This window comes from Balaenoptera acutorostrata, chromosome 8 (assembly GCF_949987535.1).
Source record: "Balaenoptera acutorostrata chromosome 8, mBalAcu1.1, whole genome shotgun sequence".
NCBI classification, from domain to species: Eukaryota; Metazoa; Chordata; class Mammalia; order Artiodactyla; family Balaenopteridae; genus Balaenoptera; species Balaenoptera acutorostrata.
Window position 1 is genome coordinate 100,217,630 of NC_080071.1, and position 25,135 is coordinate 100,242,764.

General features: G+C 39.5%; 1 protein-coding gene across 4 annotated transcripts in view; it reads left to right on the forward strand.

Annotated features, from left to right (window-relative positions):
• The window catches only part of PLEKHB2 (pleckstrin homology domain containing B2), a 50,952-nt gene that overhangs the window by 20,423 nt on the left and 5,394 nt on the right, over positions 1-25,135 (forward strand). Inside the window, exons 5-7 of one of the 4 annotated variants that reach the window (XM_007182880.3) lie at positions 2,401-2,440; positions 3,728-3,817; positions 23,084-23,192. In XM_007182880.3, the coding sequence (XP_007182942.1) occupies positions 2,401-2,440; positions 3,728-3,817; positions 23,084-23,192 (239 nt within the window). The remainder of the gene's footprint in view (positions 1-2,400; positions 2,441-3,727; positions 3,818-23,083; positions 23,193-25,135) is intronic. The other 3 variants (XM_007182881.3, XM_057551602.1, XM_057551603.1) reach the window with 3 other exon arrangements.

The following is a 25,135-nucleotide window of genomic DNA, read 5'->3' on the forward strand; positions in this document are numbered from 1 at the left end:
TCACTCCAGTCTCTGCCTCTGTTATAGCATGGTATTCTCGCTGTGTGTCTGTGTCCAAATTTCCTCTTCTTATAAGGACACCTTCATTCAGTATGACCTCATCTTAATTTGACTCCATCTGCAAAGACCCTATTCTAAATAATTCACCTGTACTGGGGATTAGGACTTAAGCTTATCTTTCTGCAGGGGACACAATTCAACCCATTACAGAGACCTCTGAGAAAAAAGGGGGAAATGAATCTGTGTCATCTTCCTCAACTACCTGGTGAAATGAAGGGGAGGACATTCAGAAGCAACAGCCAAATAAAGAAGTTCAACTTCAAGCACAGAATACAAAGAGCGACAGTCAGAAAACGACATAGAAGATTCTGTTGAGATGTATCATGGTTTTTAACCCTACCACAACTCCCAGAAGCAGTAACAAGATGAGCTAATTAAATCTTAAAAATTTTTGGTAGTACTCTGCAGTCTGTAGAGGTGCTGATACTTCTTGAAAAAGCTAAGGAAAAACGCTTGAGACTATGATATACTTGGGACCTTAGCAGAGACTGGAAGGTTCCCCCAGGGCTTGTCATTTCCGAGCACTGGAAGGCGGAGAAGGATAAGCGAACCCCGGCATAAGGCATTCAAAGGAATTATGCTTAGAAGAGTGTAGAACCCAGATTTTTCAGAAAGGACTTATTCCCTATCTTGACCACTCACAAAAATTAACTTGAAAGGGATTGAAGACTTAAATGTAAGACCGTAAACTGCAAACCTACTAGAAGGAAACATGGGGGAAAAGGTCTTTGACATTGGTCTTGGCAGTGATTTTGGATATGACACCAAAAGTGCAAGCAACAAAAGCAGAAGTAAACAAATTGGGACTACATTAAACTAAAAAACTTCTGCACAGCAAAAGAAACAATTAGAAAGATAACAAGGCATCCTATGGAATAGGAGAAAATATCTGCAAACCATTTATGTGATAAGGGTTTAGTATCTAAAATATATAGGGAACTTGTATGACTCCATAGCATAAAAACAAACCAATTAAAAGATGGGGAAAGGACTTGAAAAAACGTTTTTCCAAAGGTGCTCAACATCACTAATGATCAGGGAAGTGCAAACCAAAACCACAGTGAGATCACCTCACACCTTAGAATGGCTGTTACCAAAAAGGCAAAAGATAAGTATTGGTGAGGATGTGGAGAAAAGGGAACCTGCACTGTTGGTGGGCATGTAAATTTGTGCAGCCACTATGGAAAACAGTATGGAGGTTCCTCAAAAAATTAAAAATAGAACTGCCATATGATTCAGCAGTGCCACTTCTGTGTATATATCTGAAGGACATTAAATCATTGTCTCAAAGAGATAGCTGTACCCCCGTGTTTCTCACATTATTCATAGTAGCCAAGACATGGAAACAACTCAGGTGTCTGATGATGGATGAATTGATAAAATGTGATACACACACACACACACACACACACACACACACACACACAGACTTGTGCATGCATGGGTAATGGACTATTAATCAACCATAAAACAGGAAACCCTGCCTTTACAACAACATAAATGGACCTTGAGGGCATTATGCTAAGTGAAGTAAGTCAGAGAAAGAAAAATACTATATGTTCTCACTTATATGTAGAATCTAAAAAAGCCGAAATCATAGAAGTAGAGAGTAGAATGGTGTTTGCCAGGGGTTGAGGGAAATGGGGGAGATATTGGACAAAGAGTACAAGCATCCAGCTGTAAAATGAGTGAGTTCTGGGCATCTATTGTACAGCATAGTGACTGTAATTAATAATACTGTCTCATATACTTGAAAGTTAAGAGAGTAGATCTTAAATGTTATCACCAGAAGAAATAAAAAGGTATTCATGTGCGGGGGTGGAGGTGTTACCTTATTGTGGTAATCAATTCATGATATATGTGTATCAGATCATCATGTTGTACACCTTAAACTTACGTATGTTATAGGTCAGTTTCTTAAATACCAACATTATTTTTAATTGCAAAATATTGCTGACTGTCTAAATCTCGTATCATGGAACATTATGTAGCCATTAAAAAATCAAATAGATCTGTGTGTATAACATGAACAGATACAGCTAGTTCTAGTATAGTTAAGCATGGTACATTTTACATTTATTTAAAAAGTAAAGGAAAAACTGTAGAGTAGATTATGCTTTAAATATTACATATGTGCTATAGATTTATTTCTTTACATATCATATATTCCTAGTGCATGTCTCAGATGAGTTGATTGAGTGGGTCTTGAGGCAAGGGCTTCAGATCTGTTCTTAAAACAAGCTTTTTCAGAAATTCCGATGCCAATGCAGGTTTGAGAACCGTTGAGATAGATGTTGGATTGCCTCAAATAAAGTACCGCTTTCTTTTTCTTTTCTTCAGGGCCTGGAAATTTACACTTCAGGATTCCAGGACAAACACAGTAAGTTGCTAATTGCAGTCACTAGTAATGTTTTCACATAGTCTTGCTGTAACAAACGGGAGAACTGGAGGTTAAGAAGGGAAATGGGGAAGAGGGTTTTTTTGCCATCCGGCCCAGGATGAGCAAGCAGAGATAGGCAGGCTGTGTTTTGCTGACAGTGAGGAAGCTGGATTTTGCCAAAACATTTTGGCAGGAGGAGCCCTCCTAACACAGGCACACTGGTCCCAGAGTTTGTTTTCGAGAAATGTTTGTATCTCACAAAGATTTGCAACACTTTGAATTCTGCTGTCATTTACAGAGAAGGCACAAAAAGGACCACAGGGTCCTTTTCATGAATAGCATCTCAGCCTGTGAAATAAACATTTTTGGGACTTGTACTTGTCTCTAGTTTCTTCTGACTTTAGGAAGTAACTGAGACAGTAAACCCCATTTGTAGAGGCTAGTGATACCATCTTGGTGTCTGTCAGGGAATCAAAGGCAATTCCCTCTGTGGTCAACATTTTCATTCTTCAGATAGGGTTTTATTTTTTCCTTTATTTCTCTAGGAAGAAAAGAGAAAGGTAGATGGTGCTTTTTAAAGAATTTGTATAGGTGGGAAAAGAAAGTAAAAAGAATTAATATCCAAATGCTGTTTTTTCCTACTTTTGTTAGCCCAGGACTGTTCTTCCTCCTAAGATTACTCTACAGCTCCAGTTACCTTTTCTTTTGATGAAAATCCTCTACTTGAATGAAGTTAGTATTGATGATTCATATAGTTAGGGACAAGAGCCAAGGTGATTCTTCATGTGGATTTTTTTTAAAAATAGTGCATATATTTTTGCTTTCCACTGGGGGGTAATTTACTGAAAGATTTTTAAATTTTTTAATGTAAAAACCAGGTTGTGAATGTAGAACATATCCCTGACTGCTACGTTTTAGATTGTAGGATTTTTATTTGTGAACAGAAGGGTTGTTGAGAGTGGTGTAACATCTTTTAAAAGGCCTGGGTAACAGTGGAGGCCCTGTGGCCTTCTTGGGCAGTGAGAACTCTACTTCTGCCCCCTGCTGGTGGCTGAGGAGGACCACATCCTTCTGAATTCAAAGGACACTGGAGTGCTGGGTGGTGGGCAAGGGGAAGGTGGTCCTGCTAGTCACTGCTTCTCAGAGAGCTGGTATATTTCCTCTTCAAAGATTAAACTTTTTGGCTTTTAATTTTTTTTATTTGCTAAATAAAAGGGTATAGTATCATAAGAGCCTTTAGTTGCTTTGCGGCAACTCACTTGTTTTCATACTTTCTCTCCTCTCAAGGCTTATGTTGGCTCAGAAGTCATGTATGATGAGACTGCCGTGGTTTCCTCCCCACCTCCTTACACAGCCTATGCTGCACCAACCCCTGAGGTAGGGAGCAAATCTTCGCCTTATAGAATCCAAGTGAGGGAAACTTGGGGTCTCTGTGCTACTGTCCTTTTAAAACAAAAGAAAACTTTGAGCCAGCCAGTATCAGAGAAGTCAGAAATGTACTGTAAACCCTTTTCTTCTTTAAACTTTTCTTTTTTAAATAGATTGTTGTCATCTTTTGCTTTCCTAAAATAAAGCAACTGCTTTATAATCTTCCTGTTCACATTTTCTTTTTAAGATAGACCTAAAAATGAATCATGGTAATACGATTTTGATGATTCAAGTTTATACTTAATGATTTACTTGAATACTCTCTATCATCAGAAAAAATGCTTTTTTTATTTTGAAAAAACTAAAACAAAACCTTAAAAAAAAAAATCACATGCCAAATACCTTGCGGTGTCCCCTAGTTAGAGGTGCCAGGCGTTCAGTGCTACATATAGCCGTCTCTAATTGTGGAAGGCATTTTGATTTTTTTTTTTTTTTTTTACTTTTAATTTTGAAATAATTATAGATTCACAAGAAGTTGCAAAGGTAATATGGAGAAATCTCATGTACTCTTCGCCCATTTCCCCAGCTGTTACATGGTAGATAAAATCAAAACCAGGAATTTGAAATTGGTGCAATGTTTATGTCTGGTTCCATGTCATTTTATCATACATGTAGATTTGTATAACCACCACCTCAGTCAAGGTATAAAACTGTTCATAATATCTTCTTCCTGCTACACCTTCTTATAGTCACACCCTTCTTCCCCTTCCCTAACTCGTGTCAACCACTGATTTGTTTGCCATCTGTATAACTTTGTCATTTCCACAGCGTTATATACATGGAATCATACAACGTGTGATCTTTTGAGATCTTTTGATGTTTTCACTCAGCACAACGCCCTTGAGAGTCATCCAAATTGTTGCATGTGTCAATAGTCTGTTCCTTTTTATTGCTGAGTAGTATGCCATGGTATGGATGTACCACATTATGTATTGAAGAACGTTTACCTATTGGGAGACATTTTGGTTGTTTCTAGATTTTGGCTGTTACCAATAAACCTTATGTGAACACTCATGTACAGGTTGTTATGCAGACATAAAGTTTTATTTCTCTGGGATAAGTGCTCAAAAATGTAATTGCTGAGTTGAATGTATGGTAAGTATATGATTAGTTTTTTAAAAAGCTGGCAAACTGCTTTCCAGAGTTTCTCTGCCATTTCTCTTTCCCATCAGTAGTGTATGCGTGGTTTACTTTCTCTATATCCTCACCAGCATTTGCTGTTGTCGCTGTTTTTTATTTTAACTATTCCAGTAGGTGTGTAGTGATATTTCACTGTGATCCTAATTGGCATTTCCCATAGCTTGTGATGTTGAACATCTTTTTATGTGCTTACTTGCCATCCATATATCCTGTTCAGTGAGATGTGTCTTCATGTCATTTGCTCATTTTCTACTTGTTTTATTATTTTTTTATTGTTGAGTTTTGAGAGTTCTTATATATATGTTTGAGATAGGAATCCTTTGTCAGATATGTGATCAGTAGCATATCTTTTTATTCTCTTGACAGTGCCTTTCACAGAGTTTTTAATTTTGATGCAGTCCAATTTATCAGTTTTTCCTTTTATGGACTGTGTTTTGTTGTCATGTTTAACACTTCACCTAGACCAAGTTTCCCAAGGTTTTCTCCTATGTTATCTTCTGAAAGTTTCATAGTCCTAGGATTCATACACGAGTCTTTTCTGTTGTCAGTTAATTTTTAATAAGGTGTGAGGATTATGTTGAGGTTCTTTTGTTTTTTTTTGCATATGGGTGTCCAATTGTCCCATCACTATTTGTTGAAAAGACTGTTAATCCTTTCTGGAATTGGTTTTGCATCTCTGTAAAAAATCAGTTGGCTGTATTTATGTGTGTCTGTTTCTGGGTTCTCTGTCTGTTCCATCCTCTGATACTACACAGACTTGATTACTGTAGCTATATATCAATAATAAGTCTTGAGATTGGGTAGGCTGATTCCCCCCACATCATTCTTCCTTTTCAGAATTCTTTTAGCTATTCTGATTCCACTTCCTTTCCATGTAAATTTGTCTAAATGTACAACAAAATCTTTCTGGGATTTTGATAGAAATCAGGTTTTTGGGGGGAGAATTGACATCTGTTATGTTGAGCTTCCAATCCATGAAAATGGACTGTCTGTTTAGATTCTGTTTGATTTTTTTTCACTAGCATTTTGTAGCTTTCAATATATAAGTCCTTTATGTGTTTTGTTAGATTTATACTTAAATATTTCTTTTTTTTTGAATTTTTGTATATGGAATTTCAAATTTCATTTTCTCCATGTTTATTGCTATTATATAGAAACACAGTTGATTTTTTTAAAACATCTTTATTGAAGTATAATTGCTTTACAATGGTGTGTTAGTTTCTGCTTTATAACAAAGTGAATCAGTTATACATATACATATGTTCCCATATCTCTTCCCTCTTGCATCTCCCTCCCTCCCACCCTCCCTATCCCACCCCTCTAGGTGGTCACAAAGCACCGAGCTGATCTCCCTGTGCTATGCGGCTGCTTCCCACTAGCTATCTATTTTACATTTGGTAGTGTATATATGTCCATGACACTTTCTCACCCTGTCACATCTCACCCCTCCCCCTCCCCATATCCTCAAGTGCATTCTTTAGTAGGTCTGTGTCTTTATTCCCATCTTGCCACTAGGTTCTTCATGACTTTTTTTTTCTTATTTTCTCCTTAGATTCCATATATGTGTGTTAGCATACTGTATTTGTTTTTCTCTTTCTGACTTACTTCACTCTGTATGACAGACTCTAACTCCATCCACCTCATTACAAATACCTCCATTTCATTTCTTTTTATGGCTGAGTAATATTCCATTGTATATATGTGCCACATCTTCTTTATCCATTCATCCAATGATGGACACTTTGGTTGCTTCCATGTCCTGGCTATTGTAAATAGAGCTGCAATGAATATTTTGGTACATGACCCTTTTTGAATTATGGTTTTCTCAGGGTATATGCCCAGTAGTGGGATTGTTGGGTCATATGGTAGTTCTATTTTTAGTTTTTTAAGGAACCTCCATACTGTTCTCCATAGTGGCTGTATCAATTTACATTCCCACCAAGAGTGCAAGAGTGTTCCCTTTTCTCCACACCCTCTCCAGCATTTATTGTTTCTAGATTTTTTGATGATGGCCATTCTGACCAGTGTGAGATGATACCTCATTGTAGTTTTGATTTGCATTTCTCTAATGATTAAGGATGTTGAGCATTCTTTCATGTGTCTGTTGACCATCTGTATATCTTCTTTGGAGAAATGTCTATTTAGGTCTTCTGCCCATTTTTGGATTGGGTTGTTTGTTTTTTTTGTTATTGACCTGCATGAGGTGCTTGTAAATCTTGGAGATTAATCCTTTGTCAGTTGCTTCATTTGCAAATAGTTTCTCCCATTCTGAGGGTTGTCTTTTGGTCTTGTCTATGGTTTCCTTTGCTGTGCGAAAGCTTTTAAGTTTCATTAGGTCCCATTTGTTTATTTTTGTTTTTATATCCATTTCTCTAGGAGCTGGGTCAAAAAGGATCTTGCTGCGATTTATGTCATAGAGTGTTCTGCCTATGTTTTCCTCTAAGAGTTTGATAGTGTCTGGCTTTACACTTAGGTCTTTAATCCATTTTGAGTTTTTTTTTTTTTTTTTTTTTTAAATTTTTATTTATTTATTTATTTATTTATGGCTGTGTTGGGTCTTCATTTCTGTGCGAAGGCTTTCTCTAGTTGCGGCGAGCGGGGGCCACTCTTCATCGCGGTGCGCCGGCCTCTCACTATCGCGGCCTCTCTTGTTGCGGAGCACAGGCTCCAGATGCGCAGGCTCAGTAATTGTGGCTCACGGGCCCAGCTGCTCCGCGGCATGTGGGATCTTCCCAGACCAGGGCTCGAACCCGTGTCCCCTGCATTGGCAGGCGGATTCTCAACCACTGCGCCACCAGGGAAGCCCGAGTTTATTTTTGTGTATGGTGTCAGGGAGTGTTCTAATTTCATACTTTTACATGTACCTGTCCAATTTTCCCAGCACCACTTATTGAAGAGGCTGTCTTTTCTCCACTGTATATGCTTGCCTCCTTTATCAAAGATAAGGTGACCATATGTGCGTGGGTCTATCTCTGGGCTTTCTATCCTGTTCCATTGATCTATATTTCTGTTTTTGTGCCAGTACCAAACTGTCTTGATTACTGTAGCTTTGTAGTATAGTCTGAAGTCAGGGAGCCTGATTCCTCCAGCTCCATTTTTCGTTCTCAAGATTGCTTTGACTATTCGGGGTCTTTTGTGTCTCCATACAAATTGTGAAATTTTTTGTTCTAGTTCTGTGAAAAATGCCAGTGGTAGTTTGATAGGGATTGCATTGAATCTGTAGATTGCTTTGGGTAGTAGAGTCATTTTCACAATGTTGATTCTTCCAATCCAAGAACATGGTATATCTCTCCATCTATTTGTATCATCTTTAATTTCTTTCATCAGTGTCCTATAATTTTCTGCATACAGGTCTTTTGTCTCCTTAGGTAGGTTTATTCCTAGATATTTTATTCTTTTTGTTGCAGTGGTAAACGGGAGTGTTTTCTTAATTTCACTTTCAGATTTTTCATCATTAGTATATAGGAATGCAAGAGATTTCGGTGCATTAAATTTGTTTCCTGCTACTTTACCAAATTCATTGATTAGCTCTAGTAGTTTTCTGGTGGCAGTTTTAGGATTCTCTATGTATAGTATCATGTCATCTGCAAACAGTGACAGCTTTACGTCTTCTTTTCCGATTTGGATTCCTTTTATTTCTTTTTCTTCTCTGATTGCTGTAGCTAACACTTCCAAAACTATGTTGAATAATAGTGGTGAGAGTGGGCAACCTTGTCTTGTTCCTGATCTTAGTGGAAATGGTTTCAGTTTTTCACCATTGAGGACAATGTTGGCTGTGGGTTTGTCATATATGGCCTTTATTATGTTGAGGAAAGTTCCCTCTATGCTTACTTTCTGCAGGGATTTTATCATAAATGGGTGTTGAATTTTGTCGAAAGCTTTCTCTGCATCTATTGAGATGATCATATGGTTTTTCTCCTTCAATTTGTTAATATGGTGTGTCACGTTGATTGATTTGCGTATATTGAAGAATCCTTGCATTCCTGGAATAAACCCCACTTGATCATGGTGTATAATCCTTTTAATGTGCTGTTGGATTCTGTTTGCTAGTATTTTGTTGAGGAGTTTTGCATCTATGTTCATCAGTGATACTGGCCTGTAGTTTTCTTTCTTTGTGACATCTTTGTCTGCTTTTGGTATCAGGGTGATGGTGGCCTCGTAGAATGAGTTGGGGAGTGTTCCTCCCTCTGCAATATTTTGGAAGAGTTTGAGAAGGATAGGTGTTAGTTCTTCTCTAAATGTTTGATAGAATTCGCCAGTGAAGCCATCTGGTCCTGAGCTTTTGTTTGTTGGAAGATTTTTAATCACAGTTTCAATTTCAGTGCTTGCGACTGGTCTGTTCATATTTTCTATTTCTTCCTGGTTCAGTTTCGGTAGGTTGTGCATTTCTAAGAACCTGTCCATTTCTTCCAAGTTGTCCATTTCATTGGCATAGAGTTGCTTGTAGTAATCTCTCATGATCGTTTGTATTTCTGCAGTGTCAGTGGTTACTTCTCCTTTTTCATTTCTAATTCTATTGATTTGAGTCTTCTCCCTTTTTCTCTTGATGAGTCTGGCTAATGGTTTATCAATTTTGTTTATCTTCTCAAAGAACCAGCTTTTAGTTTCATTGATTTTTGCTATTGTTTCCTTTATTTCTTTTTCATTTATTTCTGATCTGATCTTTATGATTTCTTTCCTTCTGCTAGCTTTGGGGTTTTTTTGCTCTTCTTCCTCTAATTGCTTTAGGTGCGAGATTAGGTTGTTTATTCGAGATGTTTCCTGTTTCTTGATGTAGGCTTGTATTGCTATAAACTTCCCTCTTAGCACTGCTTTTGCTGCGTCTCATAGGTTTTGGGTCGTCGTGTCTCCGTTGTCATTTGTTTCTAGGTATTTTTTGATTTCCCCTTTGATTTCTTCAGTAATCACTTCGTTATTAAGTAATGTATTGTGTAGCCTCCATGTGTTTGTATTTTTTACAGATCTTTTCCTGTAATTGATATCTAGTCTCATAGCGTTGTGGTCGGAAAAGATACTTGATACGATTTCAATTTTCTTAAATTTACCAAGGCTTGATTTGTGACCCAAGATATGATCTCTCCTGAAGAATGTTCCATGAGCACTTGAGAAAAATGTGTATTCTGTTGTTTTTGGGTGGAATGTCCTATAAATATCAATTAAATCCATCTTGTTTATGTATCATTTAAAGCTTGTGTTTCCTTATTTATTTTCATTTTGGATGATCTGTCCATTGGTGAAAGTGGGGTGTTAAAGTCCCCTACTATGATTGTGTTACTGTCGATTTCCCCTTTTATGGCTGTTAGTATTTGCCTTATGTATTGAGGCGCTCCTATGTTGGGTGCATAAATATTTACAATTGTTATACCTTCCTCTTGGATCGATCCCTTGATCATTATATAGTGTCCTTCTTTGTCTCTTGTAATAGTCTTTATTTTAAAGTCTATTTTGTCTGATATGAGAATTGCTACTCCAGCTTTCTTTTGATTTCCATTTGCATGGAATATCTTTTTCCATCCCCTCACTTTCAATCTGTATGTGTCTCTAGGTCTGAAGTGGGTCTCTTGTAGACAGCATATATATGGGTCTTGTTTTTGTATCCATTCAGCCAGTCTATGTCTTTTGGTTGGGGCATTTAATCCATTCACGTTTAAGGTAATTATCGATATGTATGTTACTATGACCATTTTCTTAATTGTTTTGGGTTTGTTTTTGTAGGTCCTTTTCTTCTCTTGTGTTTCCCACTTAGAGAAGTTCCTTTAGCATTTGTTGTAGAGCTGGTTTGGTGGTGCTGAACTCTCTCAGCTTTTGCTTGTCTGTAAAGGTTTGAATTTCTCCATCAAATCTGAATGAGATCGTTGCTGGGTAGAGTAACCTTGGTTGTAGGTTTTTCTCCTTCATCACTTTAAGTATATCCTGCCACTCCCTTCTGGCTTTCAGAGTTTCTGCTGAAAGATCAGCTGTTAACCTTATGGGGATTCCCTTGTGTGTTATTTGTTGTTTTTCCCTTGCTGCTTTTAATATGTTTTCTTTATACTTAATTTTTGATAGATTGACTAATATGTGTCTTGGCGTGTTTCTCCTTGGATTTATCCTGTATGGGACTGTCTGTGCTTCCAGGACTTGATTAACTATTTCCTTTCCCATATTAGGGAAGTTCAACTATAATCTCTTCAAATATTTTCTCAGTCCCTTTCTTTTTCTCTTCTCCTTCTGGGACCCCTATCATTCGAATGTTGGTGCGTTTAATGTTGTCCCAGAAGTCTCTGAGAGTGTCCTCAGTTCTTTTCATTCTTTTTTCTTTCTTCTGCTCTGCAGTAGTTATTTCCACTATTTTATCTTCCAGGTCACTTACCCGTTCTTCTGCCTCAGTTATTCTGCTATTGATCCCGTCTAGAGTATTTTTAATTTCATTTATTGTGTTTTTCATCGTTGCTTGGTTCCTCTTTAGTTCTTCTACATCCTTGTTAAATGTTTCTTGCATTTTGTCTATTCTATTTCCAAGATTTTGGATCATCTTTACTATCATTATTCTGAATTCTTTTTCAGGTAGACTACCTATTTCCTCTTCATTTGTTAGGTCTGGTGTGTTTTGACCCTGCTCCTTCACCTGCTGTGTGTTTTTTTGTCTTCTCATTTTGCTTATCTTACTGTGTTTGGGGTCTCCTTTTCACAGGCTGCAGGTTCGTAGTTCCCATTGTTTTTGGTATGTGTCCCCAGTGTCTAAGGTTGGTTCAGTGGGTTGTGTAGGCTTCCTGGTGGAGGGGACTAGTGCCTGTGTTCTGGTGGATGAGGTTGGATCTTGTCTTTCTGGTGGGCACGTCCACGTCTGGTGGTGTGTTTTGGGGTGTCTGTGGCCTTATTATGATTTTAGGCAGCCTCTCTGCTAATGGATGGGGCTGTGTCCCTGTCTTGCTAGTTGTTTGGCATAGGGTGTCCAGCACTGTAGCTTGCTGATCGTTGAGTGAAGCTGGGTCTTGATGTTGAGATGGAGATCTCTGAGAGATTTTTGCCGTTTGGTATTACGTGGAGCTGGGAGGTCTCTTGTGGACCAGTGTCCTGAAGTTGGCTCTCCCACCTCAGAGGCACAGCCCTGATGCCTGGCTGGAGCACCAAGAGCCTTTCATCCACACAGCTCAGAATATAAGGGAGAAAAAAATAGAAAGAAAGAAAGAAAGAGGATAAAATAAAATAAAATAAAGCTATTATAATAAAAAATAAGAAAAAAATTATTAAGAGTAAATGTATTCGAAAAAATTTTTAAAAAGATTTATTAATTTTTTATAATAAAAAGTAAGAAAATAAATTATTAAGAAAAAATTTTAATTTTTTAAAATAAAAAATAAGAAAAGACTTATTAAAAATTTTTTTTAATTTCTAAAAATAGAAAATAAGGAAAAAATTATTAAGAAAACATATATTAGGAAAACAAAATTTTTTTAATTAAAAAAAACGAATGGACCTAACCCTAGGACTAATGGTGAAAGCAAAGTTATACACACAAAATCTCACCCAGAAGCATACACATATACACTCACAAAAAAAGGAAAAGGGGAAAAATTAATATCTCCTGCTCCCAGAGTCCCCCTCCTGAACTTGGGATGATTTGTTGTCTATTCAGGTGTTCAGCAGATGCGGGCACATCAAGTTGTTTGTGGAGCTTTAATCCGCTGCCCCTGAGGCTGCTGGGAGAGATTTCCCCTTCTCTTCCCTGTTCGCACAGCTCCCGGGGTTCAGCTTTGGATTTGGACCCGCCTCTGCGTGTAGGTCGCCTGAGGGCGTCTGTTCCCCGCCCAGACAGGACGGGGTTAAAGGAGCAGCTGCTTCGGGGGCTCTGGCTCACTCAGCCCGCGGGGAGGGAACTGTACGGAGGAGGTGGGGCGCGCCTGCGGCGGCAGAGGCCGGCGTGACCTTGCAGCAGCCTGAGGCGCGCTGTGCTTCTCCCGGGGAAGTTGTCCCCGGATCACGGGAGCCTGGCAGTGGTGAGCTGCACTGGCTCCCGGGAGGGGCGGTGTGGAGAGTGACCTGTGCTCGCACACAGGCTTGTTGGTGGTGGCAGCAGCAGCCTTAGCGTCTCCTGCCCGTCTCTGGGGTCCGTGCTGATAACCGCAGCTCGCACCCGTCTCTGGGGTCCGCGCTGTTAGCCGCGGCTCGCGCCCGCCTCTGGGGTCCGCGCTGATAGCCGCAGCTCGCGCCTGTCTCTGGAGTTCGTTTAGGCGGCGCTCTGAATCCCCTCTCCTTGCGCGCCGTGAAACAAAGAGGCAAGAAAAAGTCTCTTGCCTCTTCGGCGGCTGCAGACTTTTTCTCGGGCTCCCTCCGGGCTAGCTGTGGTGTGCCAACCCCTTCAGGCTGTGTTCACGCCGCCAGCTCAGCCCCAGTCCTTTCCCTGCAATCCGACCGAAGCCCGAGCCTCGGCTCCCAGCCCTCGCCCGCCCTGGCGGGTGAGCAGACAAGCCTCTCGGGCTGGTGAGTGCTGCTCGGCGCCGAGCCTCTGTGCGGGAATCTCTCCGTTTTTCCCTCTGCGCCCCTGTTGCTGTGGGATCCGCGCTGATAGCCGCGGCTCGCGCCCGTCTCTGGAGTTCGTTTAGGCGGCGCTCTGAATCCCCTCTCCTTGCGTGCCGCGAAACAAAGAGGCAAGAAAAAGTCTCTTGCCTCTTCGGCAGCTGCAGACTTTTTCCCGGACTCCCTCCCGGCTAGCACCGAAGCCCGAGCCTCAGCTCCCAGCCCCCACCCGCCCCGGCGGCTGAGCAGACAAGCCTCTCGGGCTGGTGAGTGCTACTCGGCACTGATCCTCCGTGTGGGAATCTCTCTGCTTTGCCCTCCGCACCCCTGTGGCTGCGCTCTCCTCCGTGGCTCCGAAGCTCCCCCCTCTGCCACCCGCAGTCTCTGCCCACGAAGGGGCTCCTAGTGTGTGGACACCTTTCCTCCTTCACGGCTCCCTCCCACTGGTGCAGGTCCCGTCCCTATTCTTTTGTCTCTGTTATTTCTTTTTTTTTTTTACCCTACCCAAGTACGTGGGGATTTTCTTGCCTTTTGGGAGGTCTGACGTCTTCTGCCAGCGTTCAGTGGGTGTTCTGTAGGAGCAGTTCCACGTGTAGATGTATTTCTACTGTATCTGTGGGAAGGAAGGTGATCTCCGTGTCTTACTCTTCTGCCATCTTGCCCCTACCTCACAGTTGATTTTTATATGTTGATCTTGTAGCCTGTGAACTTATTACTAAACTCACTTATTAGTTCTATAAGTATTTTATTTTATAAATTTATTTATTTGTTGGCTGTGTTGGGTCTTCATTGCTGTGCGCGGGCTTTCTCTAGTTGCGGCGAGCGGGGGCTACTCTTCGTTTGCGGTGCGCGGGCTTCTCATTGTGGTGGCTTCTCTTTCTTGCTCTAAGCGTGTGGGCTTCAGTAGTCATGGCTCGCGGGCTCTAGAGCGCAGGCTCTGTAGTTGTGGCGCATGGGCTTAGTTGCTCTGCGGCATGTGGGATCCTCCCGGACCAGGGCTCGAACCCGTGTCCCCTGCATTGGCAGGTGGATTCTTAACCACTGCACCACCAGGGAAGTCCAAGTATTTTATTTTAGATTCTTTGGAATATACTACATAGACAGTCATGTCATCTACAAATAGAGTTATTTCTTCCTTTGTAGTCTGTGTACCTTCTATTTCCTTGCCTTGCCTTATTGCCCTGGTTAGAACTTCCAATATTATATTGAAGAGCAATGGTGAGAGCAGGCATTTTTGCCTTGTTCCTGATCTTATGGGGAATGCATTCAGTTTTTCCACACTAAGTGTGATGTTTTTTGTAGATGTTCTTTGTCAAGTTGAAGAAGGTCCTTCTTTTTTTTAGTTTTCTGAGTGTTTACCATGAGTGGGTGTTGGATTTTGTCAGATACCTTTTCTGCATCAATTGATTTGGTCATGTGATTTTTTTTTTTTTAAACCTTACTAATATGGTGGGTTACATTGATTTTCGAATACTGAACCAGCTTTGCATCCCTGGAATAAATTTCACTAGGTTGTGGTGTATGATTCTTTTTATTTATTGCTGAATCCTATGTCTGCTAATATTTATTAGGAGTTTTTGCAACTGTATTCATGAGGGATATTGGTCTGTAGTTTTCTTTTTTTGTACTCTGTTTTATTTTGTTATCAGGTGATACTGGCTTTATAGAAGTTTAGGAACTGTTCCATGCTCTTGTATTTTCTAGAAGATATTGTGTAGAAGTGATGTTAATTCTTCTTTAATCATTTGGTAGACATTTCCAATGAAACTGTCTGGGCCTGCCTGGAGATTTCTTTTTGGGGATATTTTAACTTACAAACTCTGTTTTCTTACTAGTTACAGGACTATTCATTCTCTATTTTATATTGAATGGGTTGTGGTATTTTATACTTTTTGAGGAATTGGTCCTTTTCATTTATATAAGTTGTCTAATTTATGTGTGCAGCTCTATCATTTGGTCCATACACACTTATATTTTCTTGGTGGATTAACCCTATTATCATTATGTTATGTCCTTCTCTGTTTCTGATAATTTTCTTAGTCTTATGTCTACTCTATCTGATATTAATGTAGCCACTTCTACTTCCTTTTTATTAATGTTTGCATGATATCTCTTTTCCCGTCTTTTTTCTTTCAACGTACATATTACATTTGAAGTTTCTTATAGACAGCATGTAGTTGGGTCATCCCCTCATCCCCCCATCTGACAAATCTCTATCTTGTAACTGGCATATTTAGGCCATTTACATTTTTTTATTGTGTAAGTTTAAGGTGTACTATATGTTATTTTGATACCTTTATATATTGTAAATGATTGCAAATGTAGCAATATTTATTACACTATATAATTACAGTATGATATTATTGTCTATATTCATTATATGATGGATTAGATCTCAAGGCTTATTTAATACTTGTTACAAGTTTGTACCCTTAAACACCATCACTCTTATCCTTCCCCACGGACCATTTGCATATAATGTAATTTTGATATGTTAAGTATGCCATTTTATTTTTTGTTTTCCTTTGGTTCTGTTTTTCATTTCTGTATGTTCTTTTACTTAAGCTTTTTGTGAGTTACTAGAACATGTTTTATTTTATCTTATTTATTATTTATTTATTTTTATTTTTATTTATTTTTTGGCTGCACTGCGCGGCTTGTGGGACCTTAGTTCCCCGACCAGGGAGCTAACCCAGGCCCTTGGTGGTGAGAGCACAGAGTCCTAACCACTGGACTGCCAGGGAATTCCCGTAGAACATGTTTTAGAATTACATTTTGATGTATCTGTAATGTTTTGAGTATCTCTTTGTATTGCTATTTTAATGGTTGCTCTAGTTATTACATTATACATATACACATATTTTTCAAAGTTTGGTGTTCACATTTTACCAGGTCCAGTGAAGTGTCAAACCATTACCTCTAAATTCCTTTTTTCTCTCTCATTTTATGGTATAATTGTTTTAAGTATTTCTTTTACATGTATTGAGAACCATATTAGATGGTGTTATAGATTTTGCTACAGCTGTCAAACTTATTAGAAAAATCAAGATGTGATTTTGATTATATTTACATGTATTCTGCTCTGACCATATATTTTTACCTCCTGATGTTTCAAGATTTCGTTTATTATTTACTGTTTAGTGAACTTCCTTTTGTCATTCTCTTAGGATAGATCTGCTGGCAACAGATCCTCAGTTTTCCTTCATCTGAGAATGTCTCAATTTCATCTTTGTTCTGAAGAATATTTTCAGTAGTATAGAATTCTGAGTTGACATTTCTTTCAGCACTTGGTAAATGTGTGCTATTTCCTTTGGCCCTCCTGATTTCTGATTAGAAATCTGCTATCATTTGAATTTTTTCCCCCCGTATACATAGTGCATTGTTTCTGGCTACTTTCCTTGTCTTCAGTTTTCCGAAGTTTGACTGTGATGTGTATATTTGGGGATTCATCTTTTTTGGTGTTCATTCAGTTTCTTGAATACATAGGTTTATGTTTCTTGCTAAATTTGGGAAATTTTAACCTATTATTTCTGGAATGTTGTTTTAGACCCACCCTCTTTCTCTAATGAAACTGATGACGTGGATGTTAGATGTCCCACATGTCTCAGAGTTTTTGTTCATTTTTTTTCTTCAGTTTGCTTTTTCTTTGTTCTAATTGGGTACTTTCTAGTCTTTATATTCATGTTCATTGATTATTTGTCATCTCTATTTGTTGTGGAGTCCATTCATTGAATAATTAGTTATTTTTATATTTCTAAAATTTTCATTGGTTATTCTTGATATGTATCTTTATATAGTTTTTCCTGATATTTTTCTGGTTTTGTGGAGACTTCCTGTTTATTTTATGAATTTCAAACATGTTCTTAATTACTTATTGAAATATTTTAATGATAGCTGCTTTAAAATCCTTCCTAGGTAATTTCAACATCTTTGTCATCTTGGTGTTGGTCTCTTTTGTTGTCTTTTCTCATCCAGTTTGAGATCTTCCTGGTTCTTAGTATGATGAATTATTCTTTATCAAAACCTGGACATTTTAAATATTATAAGACTGAATCTACTTAAGTCTTGCATTTTAGCAGACTTCCTCCTAATGCTCCTCTGGTGGGTGAAGAGGGGGTCTGCTTTGTTCCTTCATGTAATGGTGGAAGTCCAGGTTGTCCCCTGGGTCCCAGTTGACACTGGCTCATTGTCACTGCTGGGAGGGCTGGGAATTCAGGCCCTTCTCTAGGTCTCTGCTGACACCAGCCTGCCTGGGAGTTGGAGGGACTTTCCCTGCTGCTCCCCACTAACCTTCACTGACACTATGGTTACTGATAAGAGGTTGTGGAAGTACTTGCTCTCCACTGGGTCTCTGTTGATCCTACTCCAGCAGGACAGGAAGGGGCACCTTGTTTCTGCTGGGAAGAGATGGGAGTTCTGGCTCCTTGCATGGTCTCCACTGACACTGTGGCATGGGACTGGAGGTGGCCTGTTTCCATCTGGTAGGGATGAAATTCCCAGCTTCCCACTTGGCCTTCTCTGACACTGTTTGAGATGGGGGTGGGAGAGCGTCTTTCTCCATACTTGACTTTGCTGGTGGGAGTAATAGCCACAGCTATTTTTGTGTCGTTTGGCTGGAGTGGAGCAGTTACTGCCTGAAAATGGTCTCTCTTGCCAGATTGGCCTTTTCCTTCTTAGGCTCTTTGGGTAGAGACAGCAGACTTTCCTTGAGGCAGACCAGAAAAGGTCTGCACATGTTGGCATTTCTTGGTTGCCGCTTCTACATTATCCAGTCGGATGTAGGAGGCAAAAAGAAAACCCAGGGAACTCACTGTGTGTCCTTCTTAGGGTCATGAGGTTCCTAGACAGTCAACCGCCTTCTCTCCACCTTTCAGAGTCTCCTTGTGTTTGTTGTATGTATAGTGTCCAGGGTTTTCAGTTGTACTTAGCAGGAAGAATAGGGAAGACAACGTCTGCATCTATTCTGTCTTACAGAAGCATAAATTCTGTCTGCTTTTGTAAGATAACAGGTTTAGTTCTACATACGTATTTGCCAGGCCACAGCTCCCTATTCTCCCCTGTGCATAGCCTTTGTCACATAATGACAATAATTGTAATTGTCTGTAAACATGTCTGCCCTGTCACCACCTGTGAGCTCATAAAGAAGGCCAGGCCTTTCATCTCCATATTTCCCAGTATACAGTAGTCCTTTACTTGGTCAGTGGAGGCAGTCCACTGCCCATTTCTGGCAATGCCCTTTCATAGGCATGTCCTGTTGGAAAACTGCCAGTTACCTGCCCAGGCCTCAGGCCTCAGACCCCCCCCCCAGTATCCTCAGTCTTTTATATTCTCCTGCCAGGAACTGCTGGAAATTGGGCTGGGGAGGGTTTTGCTGCTAGGCTGGCTTCACCAAGAGAAAACTGGCTTTGGATGAATCTCGTTTATCACCTGGTCCAAACTGATCATTTTAGAGATGAACAAAACAAGGCCTACAGTGGTTAGATGACTTACTGAAGGTCAAGTTAATGGTACAGCTGAAATGAAATTGGAATCTCTGGCAAGTCCAGTTCTCTTTTTTGTTGTGTTTTCCACCTACTTTATTTTACAGCCTGAAAGTAGATTCCAGTTGTGGGTTTGTTTTTTTAGAATCTTAAAACAAAGGGCGTAAGCACACTGTCTCATGTTCTTTATTTATTATTATTATTTTAAAAATATTTATTTATTTATTGGGCAGCACCAGGTCTTGGTTGCGGCATGTGGGATCCTTAGTTGCGGCATGGGAACGATCTCTTAGTAGCGGCATGCGCACGGGATCTAGTTCCCTGACCAGGGATTGAACCTGGGCCCCCTTCATTGGGAGCGTGGAGTCTTAGCCACTGGACCACCAGGGAAGTCCCATCATGTTCTTTATTTTTTTAATAGAGTGTCAAACTTTATTGACTGCAACTTGGAGAACCAATTTTAGTATATTCCCAGTGGTTTCAAAATTGTATTTTTCAAAATTGAGGTATAATTGACATGCAACATTATATTAGTTTCAGGTATACAACATAATGATCTGTATTTGTATATATTGCAAAATAATCACTGCACTAGGTCTAGTTAAAATCTGTCACCATACATAAAGATTTTTTTTCTTGTGTTGAAAACTTTTAAGACCTACCCTCTTTGTAACTTTCAAATATGCAATATAGTATTAACTATAGTCACCATGCTGTATATTATATCCCCATGATTTATTTATTTATTTATTTAATTTATTTTATTTTTGGCTGCGTTGGGTCTTCGTTGCTGCACGTGGGCTTTCTCTAGTTGTGGCGAGCGGGGGCTACTCTTTGTTGCGGTGTGCGGGCTTCTCTTTGCGGTAGCTTCTCTTGTGGAGCTTGGGCTCTGGGTGCATGGGGTTCAGTAGTTGTGGCTCACGGGCTCTAGAGTGCAGGCTCAGTAGTTGTGGTGCACGGGCTTAGTTGCTCTGCGGCATGTGGGATCTTCCCGGACCAGGGCTTGAGCCCGTGTCCCCTGCATTGGCAGGCGGAGTCTATTCCCACTGTGCCACCAGGGAAGCCCCCTATTTATTTTATGACTGGAACTTTGTACATTTTGACTCCTTCACCCAATTTGTTCACGCCTGCCCTCCCCTCACAGGCCCCCCTTCCTCTCTGGCAACCACCAGTCTGTTCTCTGTATCTGTGAGCTTGCTTTTTTGTTTTTTTAAATTAATTAATTAATTAATTAATTAATTAATTTATTTATTTTTGGCTGTGTTGGGTCTTCGTTTCTGTGTGAGGGCTTTCTCTAGTTGTGGCAAGTGGGGACCACTCTTCATCGCGGTGCGTGGGCCTCTCACTGTTGCGGCCTCTTGTTGCGGAGCACAGGCTCCAGACGCGCAGGCTCAGTAGTTGTGGCTCACGGGCCTAGCTGCTCTGCGGCATGTGGGATCTTCCCAGACCAGGGCTCGAACCCGTGTCCCCTGCATTAGCAGGCAGATTCTCAACCACTGCGCCACCAGGGAAGCCCTGCTTTTTTGTTTGTTTTTTAGAAAATATTAGATTCCACATATAGATGAGATCATATGGTATTTGTCTTTCTCTGTCTGACTTCTTTCGAAAACTCAAGGTCCATCCGTGTTGTTGAAAATGGCAAGTTGTCCTTTTTAATGGCAGAATAATATTCCATTTTATATTTGGACCACATTTTCTTTATCCATTTGCTGATGGACACTTAGGTTGTTTCCATATCTTAGCTATTGTAAATAATGATGCAGTGAACATGGGGATACAGATATCTTTTTTTTTTTAAATTTATTTCTTTATTTCTTAAATTTATTTTTATGGCTGTGTTGGGTCTTCGTTTCTGTGCGAGGGCTTTCTCTAGTTGTGGCAAGCGGGGGCCACTCTTCATCGCGGTGCATGGGCCTCTCACTATTGCGGCCTCTTGTTGCGGAGCACAGGCTCCAGACGCGCAGGCTCAGTAATTGTGGCTCACGGGCCTAGTTGCTCCGCGGCATGTGGGATCGTCCCAGAGCAGGGCTCGAACCCACGTCCCCTGCTTTGGCAGGCAGACTCTCAACCACTGCGCCACCAGGGAAGCCCCAGATATCTTTTTGAGTTAGTGTTTTTGTTTCCTTTGGATAAATACCCAGAAGTGGAATTGCTGGATCAACTGGTAGTTCTATGTTTAATTTTTTGAGGAACTTCCTTCCATTACTGTTTATCACAGTGGAGGTACCAATTTATATTCCCATCATCTGTGTATGAGGGTTCCCTTTTCTCCGCATCCTTGCCAACACTTGTTATTTCTTGTCTTTTTAATAATAGTCATTCTAACAGGTGTGAGGTGATACCTCATTGTGGTTTTGATTTGCATTTCCCTGATGATTAGTGATGTTGAGTATCTTTTCATGTGTCTGTTGGCCATCTGTATTTCTTCTTTGGGAAGATGTCTATTCAGTTCTTCGGCCCGTTTTTTAATCAGATTATTTTTTTGCTGTTGAGTTGTATGAGTTCCTTATATATTTTGGATATTAACTTCTTATCAGATATGTGATTTGCAAATATTTTCTCCCATTCAGTAGGTTGCCTTCTCATTTTGTTGGTGGTTTCCTTTGCTGTACAGAAGCTTTTTAGTTGATGTAGTCCCACATTTATTTCTGCTTTTATTGCCTTTGCCTTTGGAGTCAGATCCAAAAAATCATCACCATGACCAATGTCAAGGAGCTTATCACCTATGTTTTTTTCTAGGAGTTTTATGGTTTCAGGTCTTACGTCTTTCATCCATTTTGAGTTAATTTTTGTGTATGGTATAAGATAGTGGTCTAGTTTCATTCTTTTGCATGTGGCTGTCTAGTTTTCCCAGCACCATTTATCGAAGAGACTGTCCTTTCCCCATTGTATATTCTTGGCTCCTTTGTTGTAAGTTAATTGACTATATACGCGTGGGTTTACTTCTGGGCACTCTCTTCTTTTCCATTGATCTGTGTGTCTGTTTTTATGCCAATACCATACTGTTGTGATTACTTTGTAGTATAGTTTGAAATCTGGGATCATGATGCCTCCAGCTTTATTCTTCTTTCTTTGGCTATTTTGGGTCTTTTGTAGTTCCATACAAATTTTAGGATTGTTCTATTTCTGCAAAAAATGCCGTTGGAAATTTGTTAGGGATTGCATTGAATCTGTAGATTACTTTGGATAGTATGGACATTTTAACTATTCTTCCAATCCATTAGCTTGGAATATCTTTCCATTTATTTGTATTTTCAATTTCTTTCATCAGTGCCTTATAGTTTTCAGTGTACAGGCCTTTCACCTCCTTGGTTAAATTTATTCCTAGGTATTTTATTGTTTTTTTGTTTGTTTTTGTTTTGCTTTTTAATTTTTATTTTATATTAGGGTACAGTTGATTTACAATGTTGTGTTAGTTTCAGGTGTACAGCAAAGTGATTCAGTTATACATACACTTATATCTATTCTTTTTCAGATTTCTTTTCCCATATAGGTTATCACAGAGTATTGAGTAGAGTTCCCTGTGCTATACAGTAGGTCCTTGTTGATTTATCTATTTTATATATAGTAGTGTGTATATGTTAATAATTTATTGTTTTTGATGAATTGTAAATGGAATCGTTTTCTTAATTTCCCTTTCTGAACGTTTGTTATTAGCATATAGAAACGCAACAGACTTCTGTATATTGATTTCGTATCCTGCAACTTTACTGAATTCATTTATTCTTACAGTTTTTTGGTGGAGTCTTTAGGGTTTTCTATATATAATATTCTGTCATCTGCAAGTCGTGACAGTTTTACTTTTTCCTTTCCAGTTTGGATGCCTTTTATTTCCTAGTCTAATTGCTCTGCCTAGGCCTTCCAATAGCATGTTGAATAAAAGTGGTGAGAGTGGACATCCTTGTCTTGTTCCTGATCTTAGAGGAAATGCTTTCAGTTTTTCACCATTGAGTATGATGCTAGCTATGGGCTTGTCATATATAGCTTTTATTATATTGAGGTATGTTCTCTTTATACCCACTTTGTTGAGAGTTTTTATTATAAATGGATGTTGAAATTTGAAAATGGTATTTCTAATGGGCCTGTATCTTTTCAGCAGGCATACGGCTATGGTCCATACAGTGGTGCATACCCGCCAGGAACTCAAGTTGTCTATGCTGCCAATGGGCAGGCTTATGCTGTACCCTACCAGTACCCATATGCAGGTAACTTATGCCAGCCTTTCATTCCTTGTTTCTCTTCATTTAGTGAGTCGATCAATAAAGCCTGAAGAATTTTTATTTCTCAATTTAAAGTGAGCTATGTTTCTTCTGGTTAGACTAGAAATCACTCTGCTACTTAAAAAAAAAAAAGCATTATATATCTTCACACTGCTTTACAAAAGTTAGAGTGGGCTTGATTTTTAAAACTTCACTATTGTATCCAGATTCATCCCCAAGAAGAGAATTTGTACTTCCTGAAATTCACTTACATTAAGAAGCAACCAAACTAAGAGGCTCATTTTAAGGGATAAAAGGCAATCTTTCTCTCTTTTTTCCTTCTGGTAATATCCTTCAAAAATTATCACTACTTAGGTGTGATGTTCCATTTTGCAGGTGAAGTAGAGGCCTGGGAGGGCTTATGTTTATTCTGGGCTTTTAATGGGTTCCTTTCATTTTCACCTCACCCGAAACAAGTTGTTAGGTGTGAATGACTGGCCTGTGTAGGAGGCATCAAGTCCTAGGTGCAGCATGGGCAGGGGAAGTCTATGGGGTGGAGGTGCAGGAATATGCTGGTGCCTACAACCAGGGCGAGGGGGACCAGAGCTACGTGCCTGATGGCCTGAAGAGTGAGGCCACACCCAGACCCCAATGAGCAGGTGAAGTCAGGCAGGGGCAGGTCACAGTGGGTATGGCATGTCAGAGCGACACACAGGAGAGTGAGTTGGTGAATAGACTGGAATGGGAGCCCAGAGCTTGCCAAGAGATCAGAGCTCTAAATGGCTGTGAGCAAACCTAGCACAGTGCCTTAACGCAGAAGCAGTAGAAGGAGAGTGTGTTACCAGAAGGGTGAGTGGTCACTGATATTAATGCCACAGAGAAGCCAAGGGGGCTGCCACAGGGTCTCTGGATTTGGCCAGCCCCAGACTCAAAGTGTCCTTTTGGTTAGTGGTGGTTACTTTGGCTTTTTATGCATTAGCACCTAATACAAGAGAGTTTCTCCTGTTATCTGTTTCTGGAATCTGATGCAGTGTGCTAGCTAGCATAGACTGAAGGATTCTGCCTTGCTTGATTTTTTTTTTTTTCGTGTCAAGTTGAAAACTGATAAAATAATGATGCTGAAAAATGAACTATTTGTCTATCCTCTAATCCTAGCACAACTATTTTTGTTTGAATTTTTTTCCGCATGTAAAATAATTGTTTCATCTTTGTTATCTTACATTACTTTTTGCATTCTATTCTCATTTTATCAATAAAATTTTATGTATTTTGTCCAGAGTGCTACATAATCTTCTTAAGTATTTTTAATGGTTGCATACTGTCATGTGGGGTGATGTATTATTAGTTGTCTTCACTTTTTTCTTTTCATTTTTACTGTCGTAGATATTGCTTTGAATATTTCTAATCATTTTCTTTTCCATTCCTGTTAAATATGTCTTAGAATACATTTCTGATTTCTCTATATTAAATTAATATGTCAAAGGGCATAAACATTTCTGTTTCTCTTGATACCATTAAAAAATTATAAAAGTTTTGAAACATACGAAAGTAGGGACAATAAATGAACTGTCAAATTTACCTGTTACCAGCTTCAACAGTTACCACATCTTGTTTCACCTGTACCTTGTCTCCCCACCTCTGGATTGTTTTGAGGGAAATTCAGACTTTATATCATTTCATCTGACAGTATTACAGTAAGTCTTGATACCATTTACCAAGTTAATTTCCAGAATAGTTCGCCAGTTTATAATGCCACTAGGAGTTAATGATGTACTGGTTTCTCTGTAGTCCCATAAAGATTGCCTGTTGTTGTGCTCTGAAAGTTTTGATAAGGTCTCTTAACATAGAGTCAGGTTGCTTTAGTTTACATTTCTATGATGACTGGCAAAGATAAACATTGTACAATTGTTTACAAATTAGATTTTCCCTTGTATGAATTATTTTTTTCC